Source organism: Carlito syrichta, unplaced genomic scaffold (assembly GCF_000164805.1).
Source record: "Carlito syrichta isolate Samal-C Ts95f unplaced genomic scaffold, Tarsius_syrichta-2.0.1 Scaffold302535, whole genome shotgun sequence".
Classification (NCBI taxonomy): Eukaryota; Metazoa; Chordata; class Mammalia; order Primates; family Tarsiidae; genus Carlito; species Carlito syrichta.
Window position 1 is genome coordinate 306,932 of NW_007246631.1, and position 21,005 is coordinate 327,936.

The 21,005-nt window shown below is 47.6% G+C and overlaps 1 protein-coding gene and 1 pseudogene across 7 annotated transcripts in view; both read right to left on the bottom strand.

The window, feature by feature from the left end:
* MYT1L (myelin transcription factor 1 like) overlaps positions 1-21,005 on the bottom strand; it is a 273,561-nt gene that overhangs the window by 10,059 nt on the left and 242,497 nt on the right. For 4 of the 7 annotated variants that reach the window (XM_021711724.1, XM_021711729.1, XM_021711728.1 and 1 more), the window contains 2 exons: positions 11,335-11,426; positions 4,798-4,901 (listed from right to left, as the gene is read on the bottom strand). In XM_021711724.1, coding sequence (XP_021567399.1) covers positions 4,798-4,901; positions 11,335-11,426 — 196 coding nt within the window. Of the gene's footprint in view, positions 1-4,791; positions 4,902-11,334; positions 11,427-21,005 lie in introns of all 7 variants that reach the window. The other 3 variants (XM_021711727.1, XM_021711725.1, XM_008056807.2) reach the window with 1 other exon arrangement.
* On the bottom strand, positions 11,527-14,391 carry LOC103259138 (annotated as a pseudogene).

Sequence of the window (21,005 nt, forward strand, 5' to 3'; positions counted from 1 at the left end):
GGGTGCCTGAATGAAACGTAATTGTACACCTAATCCTTAACTGTACCCCACAAAACCATAGTAAAAAATATTGATTAAAAAAAAAAAAGAAAGCTAAGTATGAACAGAGAATGGTGCTTAAATCTTGTAATAGTTAGCAAAGATCATAAGAAGAGCACATTTTATAACATGTAAGAACTACATTAAATTTGGAATGCAGTGCCATATGCAGCTGGGCTGGCTGGAGTCTCATGCGTGTACGTGTGACGTGGCTCCAGTGACACACCAGAGCTGCCATGGGGGAGGCTGTGTAGTCTGGAGACCTAGAATATTTGCTCTTTGGTTTTTTGTAGAAAGTATTTGCCCATACCTGGCCTGGACTAAGTTATTGGGCAGTGTGACATGCTTAAAGATCATTTCCCAAGGGAGCATAAGATGCATAAGAATCTTAGACATTAAGGTGAGGCGATGGAATGGGCTAAACTCAAGGAATGTGTCATTGCAAAGGAAAGAACTACCTTCCGCTGATGCATATGCTTGAAGAGAAATAGGGACAGGTGCGTGGGCATTAGGAGGAGGCACAATTACATAAAGTCTTTTAGGCCCCAGGGAGAACAGTTCAGAATCTGATGAGTGGTGCGGAAATACTGTGGGATTAACTAACCTGCCAAACTCAGGAGAAGCAAAGCTGCATAGAGCTGTTCACACTGGTGCATCCGGGCTACCGAGCCAGAAGTGCTGGGATTTCTCATGAGCAGCACAGCCTAAGAGTCCCAGCTCCCTTCTTTTTCCTGGGACTCTCACACCCACCTTCCTAACAAGCCACAGTGCTGAACCTGACTGCGAAGGCCACAGTGGACAGCTGCCCAGCCTGCTCCCAGGTCGCTCTCTTTTTGTTCCTGCTGCACTCTGTGTCTGGAATGCCCTCTCCCTTCCCGGTGTCTGTAGGACTGCATTTCTCGTTGAGCCTCTCTTCACACTGGAGCCCTGCCCTCTGCTCTCGCAAGGTTCACACAAACCTCACTGGCCTCACACTGCCTGGAGTTATGACTGTTCTCAGCACCCGAGTCTCATACTTTCTGTTCCTTGGTGGATACTTTTTTTCTGGAATCCAATAACAAGCAATGCCTTTGTGTTCTGTGAGGCAGAGCGTGAGCTTCTCTCCTCTTTGTATCTTTTTTGCTCGAGTCCCTGGTAATAAGTTGTCTTAACTACTTGTTGGTGTGGATGGAGGTGAATCTAGTGAGAAGTGTCTTGGGAATCTCACGGGCTCCAGAAGGGAGGCTTGGGTACACCCAGACTGAGTTCCTAGAGCTGCTCCAGTCCCTGAAGCTGTGACTACGTTGAGCAGTTGAATGGGATGGTGAAAGGGTGGGCCTCAGAGGCTTCTTGGCCACTCTGCTGGTGCTGGACCACCACTGGGGGAAGCCTGGGGCAGAGACTGTAACAGGACAGGCATCCAGGATTTCTGATCTGAGTATGGGTGAGGTCAAAGGCCTAGGGACAGATCCCTTTTTATCAAGCTGCAGAGCATAAGAATGTGGAATTTTCCAGGTATATAAAAATTATGTGGGTTGCACTAACTTGACCCGAAAAACTGTTTAAACACACTCCAAATTGACAAACTCATCTACTCTTAAAACAAAGATGAAAGGTGTCCTAAATGTGAACTCTTACAACTGGGCAGTGAACACACCATTTGGCCTTCTAATGAGAGTGCTCCTGGGTCTGAGACAGGGATGCTTAGTCAATTCCACAGGGAAATCTTGCCCTGGGAAAGTGTCTGAAATGAATAAATGCTTGGGTGGAGCTCCCTTGTTCCATTTCTTGGATCTGGGTGGGGCCACAGGACCTGAGAACCAACTCTAATGTCCTTCCTGCCACTCCTGTTCTGAGACAACATTGGGGGAGTTGAGGTCCACCTCCCAGCCACCTTGCTGTTGCTCATGCCTGTCTCTAGCTTGGTCTCTGGAGACAAGCTTGCAGCCCTGTGTTGGTGTGGCTTGAATGTGTTAGATGCCCAACCCTCAGGTCAGAGTGGACAAGAACACACTGAGGTCTGGATCTGTCCCTTTCCTGGTCCTGCTCCACGGGGGAGGGAAGGCGTGAGAAGTGTTAGAAGGTCAGGTCTTCCAGCCAATGATGGGAGTGAAGGCGTGGCAACAGCGTGAAAGGCAGGGCTAGTTCATAACCCAGAGGGCTACGCTGAATGGGAGTCCAAAACCCGGAACCCGGTCCACCTTCAGACTCTCCTGAGTTGTTGAGTGGGGCACAGGATGCAAGGGAGACTTCAAAGTATCATTGCAAACTGTTTTCTAGTAAGTTTTATCCCAGGTCTATTTCCCGCATTGCTCACTGCCTGTCTCTGTGTTCAGGGCTGGCGTTTATGGACTGACTTCTGGGCAGGCCTTGAAAACCACTGAGCTGGAGGACTCTGACTCAGCATGTTCCAATCACTTTTGAGACATGGAGCTTGCCTTCCAGAATCTGAGAACATCTGTCCCTAGGCACATTTGGGAAAGATACCTCTTTCATCAGTCAAGTCAGTGGGAATAAATATTAACCCTTAAAATTCATTTTTAATTTCAGGTGTACACAGATGCCATTAGGATAAACTATTCACCTCAGATATGTTTTAAAAGGCAAAAATGAGTCAGTGATAACCAAAGCAGACACACAATTATTCCCAAGTAAAGCCAAGCAAGCACTGTGGGGTCTGTGGTTTCTGGTCTAAACATCCTGAGTGCTCACATGGTTTTCTCTAGGTGAACTCTGGTCTCAGTGAGCACAATGTCCAACCTGACTCGGCTATCGACTGATCCCCAGTGACTGAAGCTCCACTCAGCACTGGGGGTATGAGCTGTTTCAGGAGGAAGAGGCTGGGGCAGCTAGTCCTTCGCCTTGGACAGAATGATCTCTGGACAGCTGGGCTTTCCCGCAGAGAAAGAGACTACAGGAAGACACCCCTCCCTGAAATATATCCTGTTGGAGTTGGGTTACCCCTGCAGGCTTTGGACTTAATGTCCTTAACAGACAAGGGAATTCTGACTCATCAGAGATTGCTCAGAAACATGCTATTCAAAGGAAAAAAACAAACTAAGGTTTTCAGGCATTTTACCCTCATGAATAGAATAAAGTTCAAGGGCGGATTTTCTATTTGTCCCAGTCAAATCACTGTTGACTTGGTCACCTCCTTCCTCGTCCCAGAACGTGTGCTTGTGGGCGCTCCTTCAGCCCTGGAGGCCTCTGCACAGACCTAGGCACCACCCCATGTCCTTGACGGGTACTAAGCTGAGAAAAGTCACAGATTTAATAGTTCTCCAAACCCAGCACTTGGATAAGTCCTCAGGAAAACTCTACCTTTCAGGTAGGCCCTGGCCAGGCAGATGTGCAGACTGGCGAAGACCTGACACAATTAATGAGGGTAATAGGTCACTGAGATCAATCTACTCATGCCCTATTGGGAAGTAGATTGGCACCAAAAAGGCTTAACAGCATTTGTCCCTTGGCTACCATGGCTGGTAGAGAGTTTTCACCCCTGGTCTTATCCTTTGTACCTACAGAGGACCCCTGGAAGTCCTTTCAATAACTTGGTGGGTCCATACCTTCCTGAGGATGTCTGTTCCTGAGGAAGCTGTGTCCATGGAGTGGAAGTCACCAGCTGAGCATAGTAAAGCTGTTGACTACTACTTAGCTGGCCTTCTAAGACCAGGAGAAAGTCACATGACCTTTCTCAGCCTCAGTTGCTTCATCTATAAAGTGAGAATAAGAGTGCCCACTCCTGAGGTTGTTAGAGAGACTGCATTATCGTTCAGTTAGCTGAGAGTATTGCCATCACCACCGCGGTCTGGTCCTCACTCCCAGCAAAATAAGTTACCTTCACAGAGGCAGATAAGCAGCACCTGAGAACCCTCAATAGCACCATGGCCTGTGGGGCAGGGGCTAGTCCCAGTCCACGGGATGGATGAGGTAGAGGCCTCATTCCTAAGAGAACAGAAATGCCTCAGCTTACCTGTGTCAGCAATGTGAGGGGGGCCACTTGGCCAGCAGGGGAATTTCCATCCTTGAGCCCACTTTGGGTGACTGGAACCCTGATGCAGCAAGGCATGGGAGGCTAGGTGCAAGGCTTGGGGTCAGACAAGGCACTGCTTAGCCTCTGTGGCCTGGGTTTAGCTGGTTATTTGCCTCTAAGTCTTAGATGCTGCATGTCTAAAAGGAAGCTGATGGTGCCAATCTTGCCGACACTCTTGAACACAGAGGAAGCCACGTGATGAAAGCTACTCTGTTAGGAGGGTAGGAGGGGCTCAGTGCAGGTCCAGTCCCTGCTTCTCCCGACCCCAAGGTCCCTGGGGTCCTGGGAATCTGCAGGGACAGCTTTCCACAAATCTCGGACACCGAGGAGTCCTCAGTGACAGGCATTCCTTATGTGAAATTCTGGGAACACCAGCGTTCACTGCATATTTAATAAAATCACTCAATAATATCAGGGCCTAAATTATCTTGGAAGGAAAACCCCTTGTCTTTTGTAGGAACAGGTGATCCTCTTGGAACGACCATTCACAAATGGCTTGACCCCAAACCTTAAAAATATAAATACATACAGACTGAAAACTGGATGAGTGTGGCTACTCTGTCACAGTAAATATTGCCATGGAAGTTATGTCAGCAGAACGCCAATATTATAAGGTAAAGAAAATAAAGAAAACAGAGGAAAGAGAGAGTAGATGACCACCTCTCCTAAAAGCTGGTGTTAAGCCATGTTTCTCTGGTGTAACAGTACATGTTAGAGCTAAAATTGAGGGTTTCAAAAACTGTTACCTGAGTCCTGAGTTTAATCATATCAGCTTCCATCTGGGAATTGGATTCATTTAGCTCCTTGATTTCTTCATCTAACTGTTTGATTTCTTCATCGTTTTCTATACCTGTAATGACGAATATTACAGTATGTTATATTAGGCTATATTTAGTAAGTTAAAACTATTATATGAAAAAATGAGCTAAAATTTTGGAAATTTTTTTGTTCTTTTCATATCTGTAATTGAGTCTGTCTGGAAAATACACCATGGATTGAAAAAAAAAGAACCACAACTTGTGTCTTTCTATTCTCTATCACTGTTCCTTTCTCCCTGAGTCCTTCCCCCTAAAATAATCTATGGAGACAGAGATGAAGCCTGAGCACTGTGAGTCTCAAGCTCCCAGGGATGGTTCACCAGAGCCATGGGGCCTGTCCTGTGCCAGTGGGGAGAAGCCACGTTGTCCTGGATGCAGAATTGCCGAGCTCAGCCTGCTCACCTCCTGTGTTTGTGCTCTCGCTCTCACTCTCACTCACTCACTGTCTCCATCAGTCATTCTGCAAATGTCCCAGGCTTGGAGCCAGCTCTGTGAGTACATTCCAAAACAAAACCAGTACAGTCCTTGCCCTCACCCAGCTTAGAGTCTAAGTAGGAAAACAGACAACAGATGTGTAGTAATTCAGTGAGTACTGAGTGCCACCTTCCCTCACTGACTAATGTGAAGATGTTGAATATGGAAGAGAAGGACTTGGGACAGGAACAGGCCGCAGGAAGTGGCCATAGGAGAGCTCTTTGAATAGTTGACGTTTGGCTAATAAAAACTCTTCCGAACAATTTTGATTTTGAATGATTAAAAAATACATATCAGCTGGCAGAACTGCCAATTCGTAAACTCTGCTGGGAAGCCAACCTCAAGCAAGGTGTGCGCCTGCCTCTCTGAGTGATCCTGGCAGGTGACTGCCATTGTGCTGAGCCCTCACGAGCTACACAGATGTGTTCTGGTGTATCAGATACAGGCACAGAGCCCAATGCCTGTATCTACAATGGATATTCTCAACACCAACACCCTTGGCTAGTCGTGTCTGGTCGCTGGCAACATTGCACTACCGAGATCAAGAAGGTGGAGATTCCTTTCTATTTTGGGTCATTTGATCTCACAAGATTGAGTGTACACAGAAGGAAATGGGAGTTTTGCAAATGCCATCACCCTAGAAAATTTGAGATCTAAGATTGCTATTATCATACAGCACAACAAGAGATCCTTCCTCAAAACCAACAGAAAACACGTTAAGCCCAGGCCTCCGAGGGGCTCAAGTGGACAGATGCCGTCTTTAAGCTTTGCAGACTGAAGAGGCACAATCGGCCAGAGACCAAGACCTGAGTCTACCCCTAGAAACTCTGCAGAAGTTGGCTGAACAGAGAGGAGATGAAAAGGTGAGTAAAAGAGGGACAGTGGAATTAAGCCTCAGGTGCTGCTTTGAGTGAAATGGGAAAAAAAAGTTATATCTTAAGAAAAGAACACCCAATGCAGAAAAACCCTATTTTTAAAACAAGCAAATTATGAATCACTGTATCACTCAACATGGATATCACTTAACTGTATCACTCAATCACTGTATCACTTAACTTCCAGTGCATTGCAAGCTTCCAGACACTCTTAGAACACCTCCGTGGGTACTGAGGTCCACTGCAGAGTGGACATGGTAGCATCAGGATCCATTAGGGCTGTCACAGGTGGATTTCTAGAGCAAATTCCCAGGAATCATCTTGCAGAGCACCCCAAACACATTTCCATCAAAACCTTGGACTGGCGTGTTTGGTTTTAAGAATTTATCAAAAATGTTTGCCCCATAAACTAACTGGCAAATCAGCCTTCATTATTCAATCAGTCTGCCAGATCAGATCAGCTTTTCTGACAGACTCAATGTCATTTTTAATCCAAATAAAAGTTCTGACTTGGGTCCCCTGACAACGTTTCATCTCTAATTTCCGTTCTGGGGTTGATGTGAGTGGATGAATGAAGATGTGAGTTTTGCCTTCAGTATTTCTACTGAAATTCTGCTCTGCCCTGTGGGGAGGCAGCCTTGGGGCCAAGCTGTCACTGACTGACCCTTGTCAGGCATCTGGAAGCATCTCCATCCCGGGGCTGCCTGCTGGGTCCTGGAATGGCACACTGTTCTTTTGTGAGGTGGAGAAGGGTGGTGAGAAAGTGGAGGTAGGGGAAAACTGGCGGGTCATGGATGCCTTCCCGGTCTGTGGGATTCTGGAATAAGGTCCTGTGGAGGTGGAGTATCTGCAAACTTATCTCCTTAGAGGTGTCCATGCCCATGCACCCCTGAGACATGCTGTGAACTCCCAGGCATGTGCACCTCGATATGAAGCCTGCTTCAGAATAATAGCTCTCCAGGCCTGGGTGGAAAGACCCCTGTTCCCCCCCAGACCTCACCAGGGAGCCTTAGGGCAGTGACTGGCCCAGGAAGCAGCTCCTTGGCTCACTGCCATCTGTGCCTCAGTGCAGCCCCCACACACCTTGCCACACTTCTCTGCTGAGTCTCCCCTCACTGATGGTCACGATGGAACTAGACTTTTAAGACAATGCTTCGCCAAGTGGCCGGCTTGCTCTCAGCAAGGGTCCTGCCTTGATAAAGAATTGGCTGAACAAGGAGGGGCCCCAGCTCTAAAGCAGCATCTCAGAGTCAGAAAACATGCCTACTGGAAACCAAGCTGGGCAGACAGAAAGTCCTACTCAAATGAGCGCAGCATGGTCCAGGAAGATTTTGATTTATTTCAAGCTTCGGGGAGGTCCTGAAAGGTTAGCATTCTGTGCTGAACCGAGACAACCCTGGTCCCTCTCTCACTAACTGGTCCTCATCCAAACACTTAACCTTTTGGAGTCTGCTTCTCCTTATGGCAGAAATAAAAACATTAGCTCTCATGCATCAAGGTTGCTGGGAATACTAGACAAACTGAATATGTGAAGTTCCTGACATAGGACTTGATGAAAGTTAGCGTTCCTTTCTCTAGCTTCCTTTCTTCTGTGACAGTGAAAGGGAAAAACAGACATTATCATATTTCTCTCTTTTAAAAAGGCTGCCCCAACTCCCCCAAAAAGCCACTGATGGCACAAATTTATCTGAAGATGCTAGGAGACATATAACAAACATTTGCAAAATCATTCTGCAGGGAAGACTTGATAACATGGAGTTATGCCTGGCTGCTCAGACAGAGCTAAGCAATAATTAGTTATGAGATTATTCTGTGGGATTAAGAAAATAATATAATCTTGTGGGAGGAAAAGATTCTTCTCTAAACTTAAAAAAAAAGAAAAAAATATTTTAGAGCTGGAAGAGAACTTCAAGGACATTTAGAATAGTCACTTCCCTTTCAGGTAAATGCAAGACAGAAAGAGCTAACATTTAATGGCAGGGAATGTCTTGGTCAAGCCAGTCCAGTGGCTTCTCTGTGCTCCTGAGCAGTGTCTGGGGCACTGAGAGAAGCTTCTGGACACATTTGTTACACTGAAGGTCTGACAGTGGCCTCAGGTAAGGTTATACACTCAGGATATTCGAGACAAGAGAAAACAAGAGAGATGGATTGCCTTTTCCACATCTATAGCTGATGCAACATGGAAGTCGAATCTTCCGATGTGAAGGACGGTGCAGTGGCAGCAGGGAACAGGCTGCAGAGCTTCTACTCCCTGAAGAACGGCAGGAAGGCCCCCCCAGGCTTGTCCTGGCTTAGTCACACAGACTGAAGGTGATGCCTGATCACACCGACTGTGCTTTAAGGTTTGGTAGGAAATATCTCTGGTCTTGGTACAAATGGTATCACGAATCAACAGCCCCGCTTCAGCATGGACTTGGGCTTAGGAAGACCTGGGAAGACCCACTTCTGTGGCTCACACCCTTGGGGACCTGAGGCTTCTCTTTCTTCATCTGTGACATGCACTTATTAGGAGCTGCTGTAGAGATAAATGTTTCTGTCCTAATATTTAGGATCACACGAACTGTGTGTCCAACAACTTGGTTTCAATGCAGATAACTGGTGGAAGATGCCCAGCAGTAGGAGCTGAGCCCAGCAGGCAGCCGGTGTCTGTGCAGTGTCTGTGCACCACCGGTTCCCATCAGAATGAAGCCTAGACAGAAAGAGTTAACATTTAATGGCAGGAACCGTCTTGGCCAAGTCATGGTTGCTGGTTCCTCTTGTTAATAATCACAGACCAATTGCGTCTCTTTATCCCTCCAAGTTAGCACTTGTTTATTCGGAATTAACAATCATGTTATGTGTGGCAGAAATTGGAAGAGGGTTCTGAATGTCCAGTGCCCTAAATGCTGACTCAGGCCATCTGAGCGAGAGATGGTGACGTGATGCACCAAGAGCTGTCCAGCGTGGAGACCTGCCTGCTGCTGCCTGGGTAGATCAGTCCTGAGTGTGGGCAGCCCCTCCCTTGGGATCTTAAGATCTGGTCTCTCGATTGTCCTCTTTCCTTTGACTTGGCCTTCCAAATAACTTCTACTTCCTTCATTAATGAGTAACAACAGAACACAGACTCAGATCAATCTGTCTAAGAATCTTTGCTCTAATTCCAGGGATTTTAGGAGGTGAAGTGTCATGCTAAGTATTTTGGAAAGCGTCTGCTGCATGGATGGAGCGCTGCAAATGTTTTCTTTCTGGCAATGAACATGGTTCCTTACTGACTGAGTGAGGAGTGAACCTTGGCCATGCTAATGTCTCAATGCTGGGTTCCATTTGAGAGAGATCATGAAGGTGGGTCAGAGGACTTCTGGAGGGCAGAGGCTGTTTAATGCATCTCCACTAACCAAGCATCAAATCATATGTAGACAGAAGTGAACTGGCAAGGCAGAATGCTGGCTCCCAGGAGCTCGAGCCTCCAAGGATAGATGTCATGAATCCAACACCTTTTCTAATAAATGCTGGACCACAAGTTAAGGACTTTTCTGTGCTTGCCACTGGCAGAGGAAAACACTCTGCAGGCAGATAAATGCTGGTCTGCAGACCACAGATACACAGTCAGGTGAAGAGGAGAACCTGGTGGCTATGGCCTGGGTGTCCCATACCTGCACCCTCAAGAGCACTTCAGATTCTGGTCCACCATCAATTGATTTGGGGAGGAGAGCAAAGATCGGTAGGGGGTTGCAGGTTCCGCCCAGGGCCAGCTTTATAGGATGGGTCTGTGGATCATAGGTGAAAACGGCTTCAACCCAGGGCATCCCATGTTCTGTGGTGCTTGGAGAGAGTTCTGTGGGCTCCCTTTATGACACAAAATCAGGAATGTGTCTTGCAAGGGAGGTGCCCAGAGCTCCTGCTTCTCTGAGAGCTAAGGGGATGCTGAGATACTGCTGGCAGGTGACTGACTGTGGAATGGCTGCAAGCTACAGTCGACCTCGTTCTTCTCCGGGATCATGTTCTATAAAGTCACCTCCCACTCTGTGTAGGTGAGAGTGAAACCACTGCTCCTGGGGAAACAGGGTCAGGCTCCTGAAAGCCTCTGGTCATAGCATTTTTGCCAACCAATCAATCAATAACCTTATTTTATGTGTGTTCTCATTGAAAGGCAACTTAACAGATATTGCAGATTCCTTCACACTGAACTCATGGCCAGCAGCTATGACTCCAGCTTGAAGACAGCTCATCTAGCCTGTGTTTTCTCTGCGAGGCATGTCACAACCATCTACACCTAGGGACACCAGACATTTTAGCTCTGTGTCTGGGGGCCAGGTTAAACAGCAAGATCACCAACCAAAAGCACAACAATTAAACTGAATAGAGTACTAAGTTGAACATGAAACAATTTCTTATTTGCAGTCTGAGAGCTGAAACAAGAGGGCTGCGCCTTGCCCACTGTGTTGCTCAGTCAGCTCACACATCTCTTCCCTCTGCCATGTCTGGGATAGCTGTAAAAGTGCCGAGAGGACTAATGTTGAGATTACACATTAATGTTAGCGAGTAGGGGAATTTGCAAATAGGGAATCCACGAATCACAAGAATGGACGGTGAATGTATCTAAGGATGCACTGAGGGCTGTGACTCTCCTCTCTCCTCCCCTCCTGAAGCCTCTGATCTTCTGTAGAACTTTGTACACACCTGCCTGGGTTGGCAGTAACAGAGACACTCAGAAGGAAGTGAATTTTCCAGGTGGATTGAGGACAATCAGACACCAGACATGCTGTGAGAGTGGAGAGGGAAGGAAGTGGCATTCTTACTGTCTATGGCCTGTGGGCCTCTGAAGCTGCTCCTGGATGGAAAAGCCCAGGGCCTGAGGAGCAGAGGCAGGAGAGCAGGTGCCTCGGGGTTCTGGGAGCAACCACCCAGTGCTGGAGGGAGACCCTCAGGATGAGGGTGTGTGAGTAAGGGAGTGGTGAAGTAAGAGAGGCAGCTTCAGGAAAGACTGCTTCCCCCACCTCCACAGGAGATTAGCTTTACAGACAGAGCCAATTATTCCTGCCTCTGCTTTCTAAGAAGAGTAAGCTGTAACCATCAAGTTAAAGAATCCAGGCCAGCATGCCCTCTGGCCACTCCTGCCCAGGGGCAGGGTGCTCACCATCACTGGCCCGCTGCTTGATGGTCAACATCTGCTCTCCGGACAGCTTCGCCTTCTTCATTGCCGATGTGGCTCTCGGGCATCCTGACAAGCTGGAAACAAGACACAGGGAGCCATTAGTCACAGGTCTCAGCAGAAAGAACCCCAGCCCTGCAGAGAAAATGGTTGGGAGCAAAGCAAGTGATAGCAGCATTAGGTCAGTTGCCAACAAAAGACTCTCTGTAATGGGAAAAAAGCAAAAAGACCCATGAATACAGCATGGCCATTATGTACAAGCAGGGTGAACATGTGCCTGTGTGCACATGTGTGTCTGTGTACTCATGTACATTATGTGCCCTCATCATGGGAGCATGGCTGGGGTTGCCTCTGCAGGGAGATATTGGGACTTGGGAGAGGGAGACTAGCTCTTCATTGTACAACTTTTAGAGATGTTTGGAACTTTTTTTTTAATTTGTAGTCTCACTCCATTGCCTAGGCTGGAGTGCAGTGGCACGCTTACAGCCACCCCAGTGTCGACCTGCTGGGTTTTTACTTCTTTTTCTTTTTATATGTATCTATTTTATTAGTTTATACTACTGCATTTTCATATTACAAAGGCAATTTAGTGGAAGAATCTTCCTTCTGATATTTGAATCATTTGAAACACAAACATAACTATATTAAAAGGGTGAAATATCAAAAATGGAATAATTTTTGCTAAAGTGCAGCCATTTTAACACTGCTTAGCTTTGACATGCTTTTTCAACAAAATTACCTAGCTTGCCCTCTAATCATTAGCCAGGGACAATCTGGTTTCCCAGAGGTAGCTGTTGATAATTTTCTTGTAACCCCCCAGGTTCTGATTACTTTTCTATTCCAAGTATTTGTCTTCCAGCCATAAAGTAGCACTTCATGGCCTGCATGACATAGATAGATTCTATCATCATGGCAACAGTTGTGTGACTAACCCCCCCCCCATATGCCTGCCATTTACCATCATGACATCAGTTCCCGTGCTTACTTGCCCACTATGTAATGATATAAAATAGACCAGCAACCAATCATCTTAATGACCTACCCACACCAAAGGAAAGCCTTAAAAGCATTTCATCTCAAGCAGCTGCCGCCATGCTTTTGTTAGCCTCTGGCCTAGCTGTGCTTTCATTGAGCTATGCCCAGGTCATGCTTTTCTCTAAGTTCTGGCCCTCTCCCCAATCTGGGAAAGCAAATCTCCCCCCGCATCTACTTTTTAAATAAACTATATTTTCCAATCTAATTTTTGTGCAATTCTTTGCATCTTACCCACAGCACTGGCCTATCCCACAGACCTAACATTTTTAGACCTAACATATACATTCCAAAAGATACTTATTTGGATAACAAAAAAGACAAATTAAACAACAAAAAAAGTTTTTCTTTCCTACAGGTAGACTTTGAAGAGGGCCTAATTTGAATCTTGTTTTAAAGGCCCCAACAACAAAAGCAGCTTAAAACCTAATTTAAAATATATGTTTACTAAACTACTGGTTCCAACACCGTTTTCTGTTTTCTGTTGTTTTGATGCAGGTTCTTCTTTGTCTGCTTCTTCTCTTGCTCTTTTCACTGGTCCAGTTGCAGTATTTTCATCACATTCATTATCACTATCAAATTTAGTTTTCTTGCCCTGAAACTGTGTTCTTCATTGAACAGACTCTGGCTGGACAGCTTTATTACCCTTTCCTTTTCCTTTAAATCTGTGGGCTTTTGACTTCCATTTGTTTAGGGATTCCTGCTGGTTTTCTATGATTGTTTTCTTTTTTTTTTTTTTTTGAGTTGGAGTCTCACTGTCGCCCAGACTGGAGTGCAGTGGCCGCTCCTGGCCACCGCAGCCTCTGGGCTCCGGCGATCTTTCCACCCCAACCTTCTGAGTAGCTGGAACTATAGGCGCATGCTACCATGCCCAGCTCATTTTTTGATTTATGGTAGAGATGAGGTCTCGCCTGCCCAGGCAGGTCTCGAACCCGCGGGCTCAGGCAATCCACTCACCTCAGCCTCCCAAAGGTGTGGGATTACAGGTTGAGCCACCGAGCCCGGCTCTATGATTGTTTTCAATGCTTCCTTTGCTACCTCTCTTTCTAGTACTTCTCAGGTCACTTTGCTCCATAATTGGAGGTTACTATCATTTGCAACTCTGGCTTTACTCAGTGCTTCCTTGGCTTTTTCTTTAAATAGAATTATCCTCTTTTGTTCCTCTGACAAGGTCTATCCATTTTACCCACAGCACTGGCCTATACCACAGACCTAACATTTTAGACTTAACATATACATTCCAAAAGATACTTATTTGAATAACAAAAAAGACAAGTTAAACAACAAAAAAAGTTTGAGAGAAAAGGATGTGCAAATCTTCTCATCTGATCATCCAAGTCACCAAAATATTTCAGCAAGCATCTAATCTTTTCTTGTAGATATTTCATTTCAGCATCTTCTTCTAACTTTTGTTTCTCTTCTTGTTCTTGCCTAGCTGTTAATTTAGCTTTCACTTAATTTTTTTCTTCATTTTTTATTTTTTGCAAAGTAATCTTCCCTGAAAAGTATTCTCAGGTTCGCGTCTTTGTACTTCTGGCCAGAGGGCTCTACAAAATTCTTAACAAATGCAATGCTATCAAATGGTCCTGAAAATGCTTTATGTAATGTTCTTCTCTGAGTGTTTAGTACTGATCTTTATCTTCTACCCATTCTTTTATGTCATCAAAAGTTGCATCAGTTGGGAAGCCTTTAATATAAACAGATCTGTTTTTAAGATCATTTTTATACTCAGTCACTTCAGGAAGGGGTTTGCTTGGAGACCTTTGGATTTTAGTTTTTTCACTGATTTCCCTGAGTTCTGCCTTAGATTTGCCCAGTGCTTCCACAATTACATTAAAGTCTGTTATCAGACAGTTTAACCTGTTGAATTTTATCATTATCTCCAGAGGTACCTAGCCTTCATTTAGTTTGATCTGTTCCTTTAAAAATTTGTCTCGTGGCAAATTGAAGTCTCCAAAATTACTCAATTTGGTGACAGATTTTGGCCTCTAGAGCAGCCATTTTTTTCATGACCACGATTTTCAGTCACTGTGGCTACCTTTAAGGGTCCTGGACCCACAGAGCCACAAGCTCAGGAATCAGCAGCATCTCTACTTCCCTCCAACAATTCTATATTACATAAACTATCAAGCTTATGCAGAGGTTGAATTGAAAACTTAATTCCAAATATCAAAAGTAGGGAGAGTAGAATTATGAACTCACCACCGGGATTCAATCATGATCTCTCATAACAAATCTGAGTCATCCGCACCCTGCTTGCTTCCACCAATCTCAGATGGAAAAGCATAATCACAATATGGCAGTCTCACCTACATTTTCAAGTCAATTTGTGAAGGCCACCAATTCTGCAGTCTGCTCTAGCTTCCAGATGTCCTGCTCCAGGGTCCATCTTAGCTCTCCGCGTTGCATGTGGCGGATGTGTCTGCGAGGTGTCTTTGGGCAGGATAGTGCTCCTCCCTCTCATTCTTCCTTGTTGTGTATTTGCTGAAGACAGTGTGTCCTGTGTCCTGAGCACATCCTCCATGGAGCCATGTGTATGGACTTCACCACAATTCCTCAGACTTGAAATCCCTGTGTTCCTCAAGTTCTACTTATTGTGGCCTATGAACAAATCTCCCTTCCTTTCCCCAGGGACGGAAGTGGATAGGCTCCCTTTTAGGCAGTGCCAATGGGACCTGGGCAAAAACATGGAAGTTGCTCCCACCCCACACTTTTGGGTCCCCTCATGCCTTGCCTCCCATCAGATTACAGCATTTCCTGGCCCTGCAAATCTGGTTAAGGGGAGGGCTGCTGCTTAAGCTTCCCTAGCTCATCTTTAAAACACTTCTGACTATAAGCTCAAGATTTTCATTTGTCAAATCAGGAGTGATCAAAAGACCTGTTAAGACCCTCCTGAAATAGTATGCTTCAGTTTTATAAACGCTTTTCCTCTTCCTGAAACTGAGCATGCACTGAAGCTATCAGCCGGGACTCTTTCCAGGGGCTCCTGGCCTCTGGCCTCTGCACTCAGGCAGGCTCCACACTCAGGTGACTGCGTTCGGCAAGTTCTGCTCAAGACCCACTCGGCCCCGCACTGCATCCCAGCCTTCTAGTGTACACACAGCGTGGAGCAGACCTGCAAGGATCTTTGCAGATTTGTGTTTGCTCACTTATAGAATGAAAATAAGGTAAAATCTTGAATTTACCATGTTGATGAAATCTAACAGGAAGAACGTGCATTCCTGAGGGCAAGGTTTCTTTGTTCACTGCTATATATTTCCATGACAGATAATGCTGAAATAAGAGGTTTTCAGTTCCCATTTTTGAAAGAAAAAATGGGAACTGAACCCATTTTCTGACAGCTTGGTGAATGGAGGCCCAGGTGTGAGTCCAGGTGAGGGCTATACAGGCAGCAGCTCTCGGGCGCGCCCTAGGTCCTGGAAGATGCAGGCTGAGCCTCTAGAGAGGGATGCAGCAGGATTCTGCCAGATTCCCAAGTCGAATGAAGACTAATTTGTGTTGCTGCAGCCCTGGGCTGAGACTCAGGAGGAAGGGGCGTGAGGTCACATCTGGGGCTCCTGTGGGTGTCCTGCCGCTGTGCATCTGGCCCAGCCTCCCTCAGTGCGACTCTCTGGAAATGCCGGGGCCGCTCCTGTCTTCTCCTGTCTGAGACTCTCTAGCCACAGACTTGTAGCATGTTCATGAATGAGGTAGGACGGGGGCTGCAGGGTGTAACCCCACAGGCCCGCTCCCTCTCCTCACTGTCAACCTGGTGAGCAGCCTCTTGCTGTTTCCTGAGACCCGCCTCTTCCTTTGTTACCACATTCAAGGCCTGTGCTTACCCTCTAGGGGTCCCTGGGTCTAAGCCTGGGTCCAGCCTGGTCCATCCCACACATCTCGAGAAATGGACCCAGGTGCCCAGCTCTAATGTCTCCCCACCCTAGAGCTTATGGAGGCTTCTCCAAGAGCAGCAACCCAGGCAATTCCTCGAGGGATTTTGCGACAAGTTCTTCTCAGAGTCCTGTCTCCTCTCTGCTCACACGTTCTCCAGGCCAGCTGCTCTGTCCCACAGCCTGACGAATGCCCACAGTGCTCTTGTTTGAGTTTGCTTTCCTTCTCTGTCCCCATCCAACTGACCTCCCAACTCTTCTTCACATTTTTATCTGTAAAACGGGTCCAGCCTGCACTGGGGGACCTGCTGATCCAGGGCTCTGGACCACCGTGGTGCTGCCTTCCCCTCAAGTCCCCTGCACTCTGGTGTGCAGCTCCCTCAGACATGGGGCAATTTGCATCCTTAGTTATCTGTTCTTGCATCTATTCATCTAAAGCTTGTCCCCTGGAAAGTCAAGCACGTTGCCAAGTACATCTGGGTTTTCCAGGAGTACTTGCAGATTTAATGTTTTTAGTAACAATACATATGATAGGCTAGGCATGGTGGCTCATGCCTGTAATCCCAATACTTGAGAGGCCAAGGTGGGAGGACTGTTTGAGTCCAGGAGGTCGAGGCTTTGGTGAGCTGTGATCGTAGGCAACAGGTGAGACCCTGAAGCCCCTCCCCCAAAATGCACAAGATAGAAAATGGAAAAATATCGACTCCACATCATTTACTTTTTCTTCGAGATTCAGTGTTTTGAAAAACGTTCTGAGTCCCAGTGGCTGTGGGAGCGTGGCTTTCCACTAACTTTCTCTCTTATGAAGGAGTCTTGCTGCAGGGTTATTAAAAGATCTACTTGAGGAAGTCTTCTAGGGCGAACCTTGTGGTTTTTTTCTTGGTGGACTAAACACTTGTTGAATCGTAGATGTCAAATGTCTAAATGAAATTACCGTTGTGTCCTGACCCCTGGAGGAGGGGCAAGGCTGACTGACACAGTATCTCTTTCACAATGGACCTGAAACTGCTGGAGGAGACAAGAAGTCATCAAAAGACAGCAAGGCTGATTGACACAGTATCTCTTTCACAATGAACCTGAAACTGCTTGAGGAGACAAGAAGTCATCAAAAGACAGCAGTGGTTTCCGTCTCCAGAGACTCCACCTCCCCTGTACCTTCCTCCTGACTGTCTCCATACTAGTGGGGAGTAGTGCTTGAGGGTCCCGGGACTGGTTTCGTAGACAGTACCTGCTGCAAAGCCTAAGAATGGTGTCTGAGATCTTTTTCAGACTTTGTGCTCTGGCAGACCAAGCTCCTCCCCAGGCCCAGAGCACCAGGACGTCCTTCGCTGACCACAGGACCCCAGCTCTGTGGTTTTAGGACCCCGGCTCTGGTGTAAGATTGGCTCTGCTTGCACACCAGTGTCACCACTGGCTTATTGTACGACTGTCCCTATGCCTTGGAGTCTGTTATTTGTAAAATGGAGATTAAACAGACAAACAGAAAACCCTCCCTCCTAAGGATATTTTGAAGACTGAATACACAGAAAGGATGTCTGCAAGCCTGGCTCCTCCAGAGCTGGCGCAGAGTCCCTCTGTGGCCCCTCTCTGGAACGTGAGCTTTCAGAGCTTGGCTGTCCTTGGCATGGACGTTTCCCGCAGAGATGCCTCCCACCTACCCTTCTGAGCAGCACCATTAGGACCCTTGTGCAGCCCTCTCTCTGCCACGGGGTTCCTTCCTGGTCCTCCTCATCATGATGGGGGCTTTGTTCCTTCAGCAGCCCTCTTCATCACACCACTGGCTCTGCCATGGCAGGGCCTTCTCTGTTTCATTTCCACCCTCTCTACCCAGATCGTGATCAGTGCCTCGGACACCAAGAGCACCTGGTCAGTGTTTGCTGTGTGAATAAAGGAGGAAGGACAGTGTACTGGCTATGAGCGGTTAGAAAACAGAAGGGTCCCAGGGTTCCAGGGTGCTTTCTGGGTCTGCCCCTGCAGAGCAAGGCATAGGGGAGGCACACACACCTTGGCCCTGGAGGATCCTCATACAACCCTCCTAACAACCACTCTTTGGCTGGGCCCAGTGGCTCACGTCTATAATTCCAGCACTTTGGGAAGCTGAGGTGAGATGATTGCCTGAGCCCGTGGGTTCGAGACCAGCCTGGGCAACTTGGTGAGACCTCATCTCTGCAATTAAAAAAAAAATTAGCTGGGCATGGTGGCGTGCCTGTAGTTCCAGCTACTTGGAAGGCTGAGGTGGAAGGATCACCTGAGCCCAGCAGATGGAGGCTGCAGTGAATGAGAGTGTGCCACTGCCCTTCTGTCTGGGCAACAGAGTGAGACTCCAACTCAAAAATAAAAAACAAAAACAAACAAAAAAAACCAACCACTCCTTTTCCCATCCGCGCCCAGAATTTCTGGTCCCCAGACAGAGCGGCCAGGCCAGTCTCCCAAGGCCATCAAGTGCAGCTCTCCTCTCTCTCATGTTGTATCTTTTCCGACTTATACTTGTTTCTGTTCCTATCTGCCCAGCTTTCAACTTTCCAAGTCCCCTCATAGCCTTTGGCGGCTTTTCCTAGGTTCAAACCATGATGACCAGGGAGTGACTCCAAGGGTCCCATGTCACAGACAGTATCGCACCTGTGGACCTGTGGCCATGCTTCCCTGTGCTTCCGTTCACATCCTTCTCAAGAGAATGCCCCACAGGACACCTGTCATCCCTTTAGAAGAGAGTTGACTGGCGTTTTCATGGGTTAAAGTCCCATGGTAAGAATTCTGCATCATTCATGACTGATGCATCACATCAATATTTTCCAGCTCAGATGGCGTTTGGGGGACCGGAGGCAAACATGGGTTCTGTGCTGAGCGTCATGTGCTACCAAATGAAACAGAAGCCCCTAGTAGAACTGGACAAGTCCATGGGGGCAGCAATCTGTAGAGCTGGATAAGTCTTCATCAAGGAGCGTAACTCCCCTCGGGGTTTCCATAAGCTTCCAGTTCAGCAAGCCTCCCTCAGGAGGAGAGGAGACTTCTCTCCAAGCACCAACAATTTTTGTAAGATTTCCTTTCATTTCCTGCTCTAGATCTGAGTTGCGAAGCCAGCAGGGAAACACACTTCAGTTCAGAAGCAGTGCTGCGGAAAAAGTCAGGGACGTGCCTAGCAAATACTTCCACCATGGAAAAGCGGCAGCCAAAAACGACAACTGAGAGAGAGCCAAGATGAAGGCTCATGGTGAGGGGTACACAATACGCCGACTTGCTCCTTCAACTTGACTTCAGGAAACCCTGGTTCCCTGCTTTATCTCGCCATGGGGCCTTCTTTCCATGCTGCCAAGCGAGCATGAGTGGCAGCTCTGTGAACCTCCTGGGCGCTGCCTCTGTCCCACCCTGACTCCCCATTGTGTGCACACAGTCTCACTGCCCACTCGAAACCTGCGTCTGTAGACTGAGAGCAAGACCAGGTGCCCCTCAGGGCCCTGCCACCGGTCCTATTCCAGGACAATCCCTCTGCATCGCAGCACCCATGGTCACATACAAGTGCCGTGCTCTGGAGAGGGCCTGAGCACATGCCATTTTGTCCTCCAGGCTCCTGGGGTTCAGCTCCTGAAGTCACATGGGTATGCTCAGGCAGGGTTCCCACTGGGAAGCTCCACCTATCCTCAGTTCAGAAAGGCACATTTCCTCACAACTTGATTTTAAGAAAGCCCTTATTAAGTGCATTTCAGTAGTCATATATACTAGGTATCTCTCCACCCCAGATTTTCCTACCTTGAAAATAAAGCAGCCAGAATTCTTATGTGCAACTAACTAAATCATGGGGAGAAAATAATCAAAGAGGAATGCACAATAAAGTAAAAGCCACTGGAGTCCTGGTAGTCTAGCATTTCCACGCGTGACTAGACCAGTGGTTCCGCCTGACCTGGAAACTCTGCAGAGTATGTGTCCCCAGACCCACACTGACACTCAGGACAGGATCTGATGACAGTCTCGGTGTTGCTTCTCTTGATTTTCAGTTAATCCAACTGCCAGCTCGGAATGGCAAATAGCAGAATTATTTAAGAGGTATGAAACTTCAGCGAGAGTGTGGGAAGCTAAATTAGGAAACGAAGACAGGACCGAAGAACGATGCCTTCCGTTCAAACATGCCTGCGTTCGGTTCCTGCCATTCCGATCCGGTGACGACATGGGCAGCGTGGGTCAAATTTGGAAGTCAAAGCCGTGAGCAGGTCCGGCTCAGATCCCTGGGAAGGCGGGCGAGACTCCGGGCGCGGATGCCCTGCCATCTCGTGGCAGATCCAGCGAGGCTGGGGGCTGGCGGGGTCAGAGCGACCCCGGGCTCTTAGTGGAAAAGTCTGCATGTCCGTCTCCTGCTGGGGAGGAGGTAAACCAGGGCTGGCTCTGGGTGGTGAGAGGGTGAGTTCTGGAGCGAAGGCCCCGCAGCCCATGACGGAAGCTCTCCACTTCTTTAAACGAATTGCGCCCGAGCCGAGGTTTGGAGTGCCACCGAGTTTTAGTGCTGGGAGGTTCTGGGCAGCGAAGAGTTAACATTGCTCGCGAGCCTGCCCCAGGCCCCAGACGTCTGGCACCGGGCGCCGGGGCAGGAATGCCGGAGGGAGGTTCCAGGGAAAACTTGAGAAGGGCTTCAAAGGGGATCTGGGGAGGCCCCGCATTTTTATCGGACATCAGCCCAGAAGGGACATTTCTGGGGCGCAGGGCATTTGAAAGTCAGACTTCCCAGGTGGGAAGTGGTTAACAGACATGGGGGGGGGGGGTCGT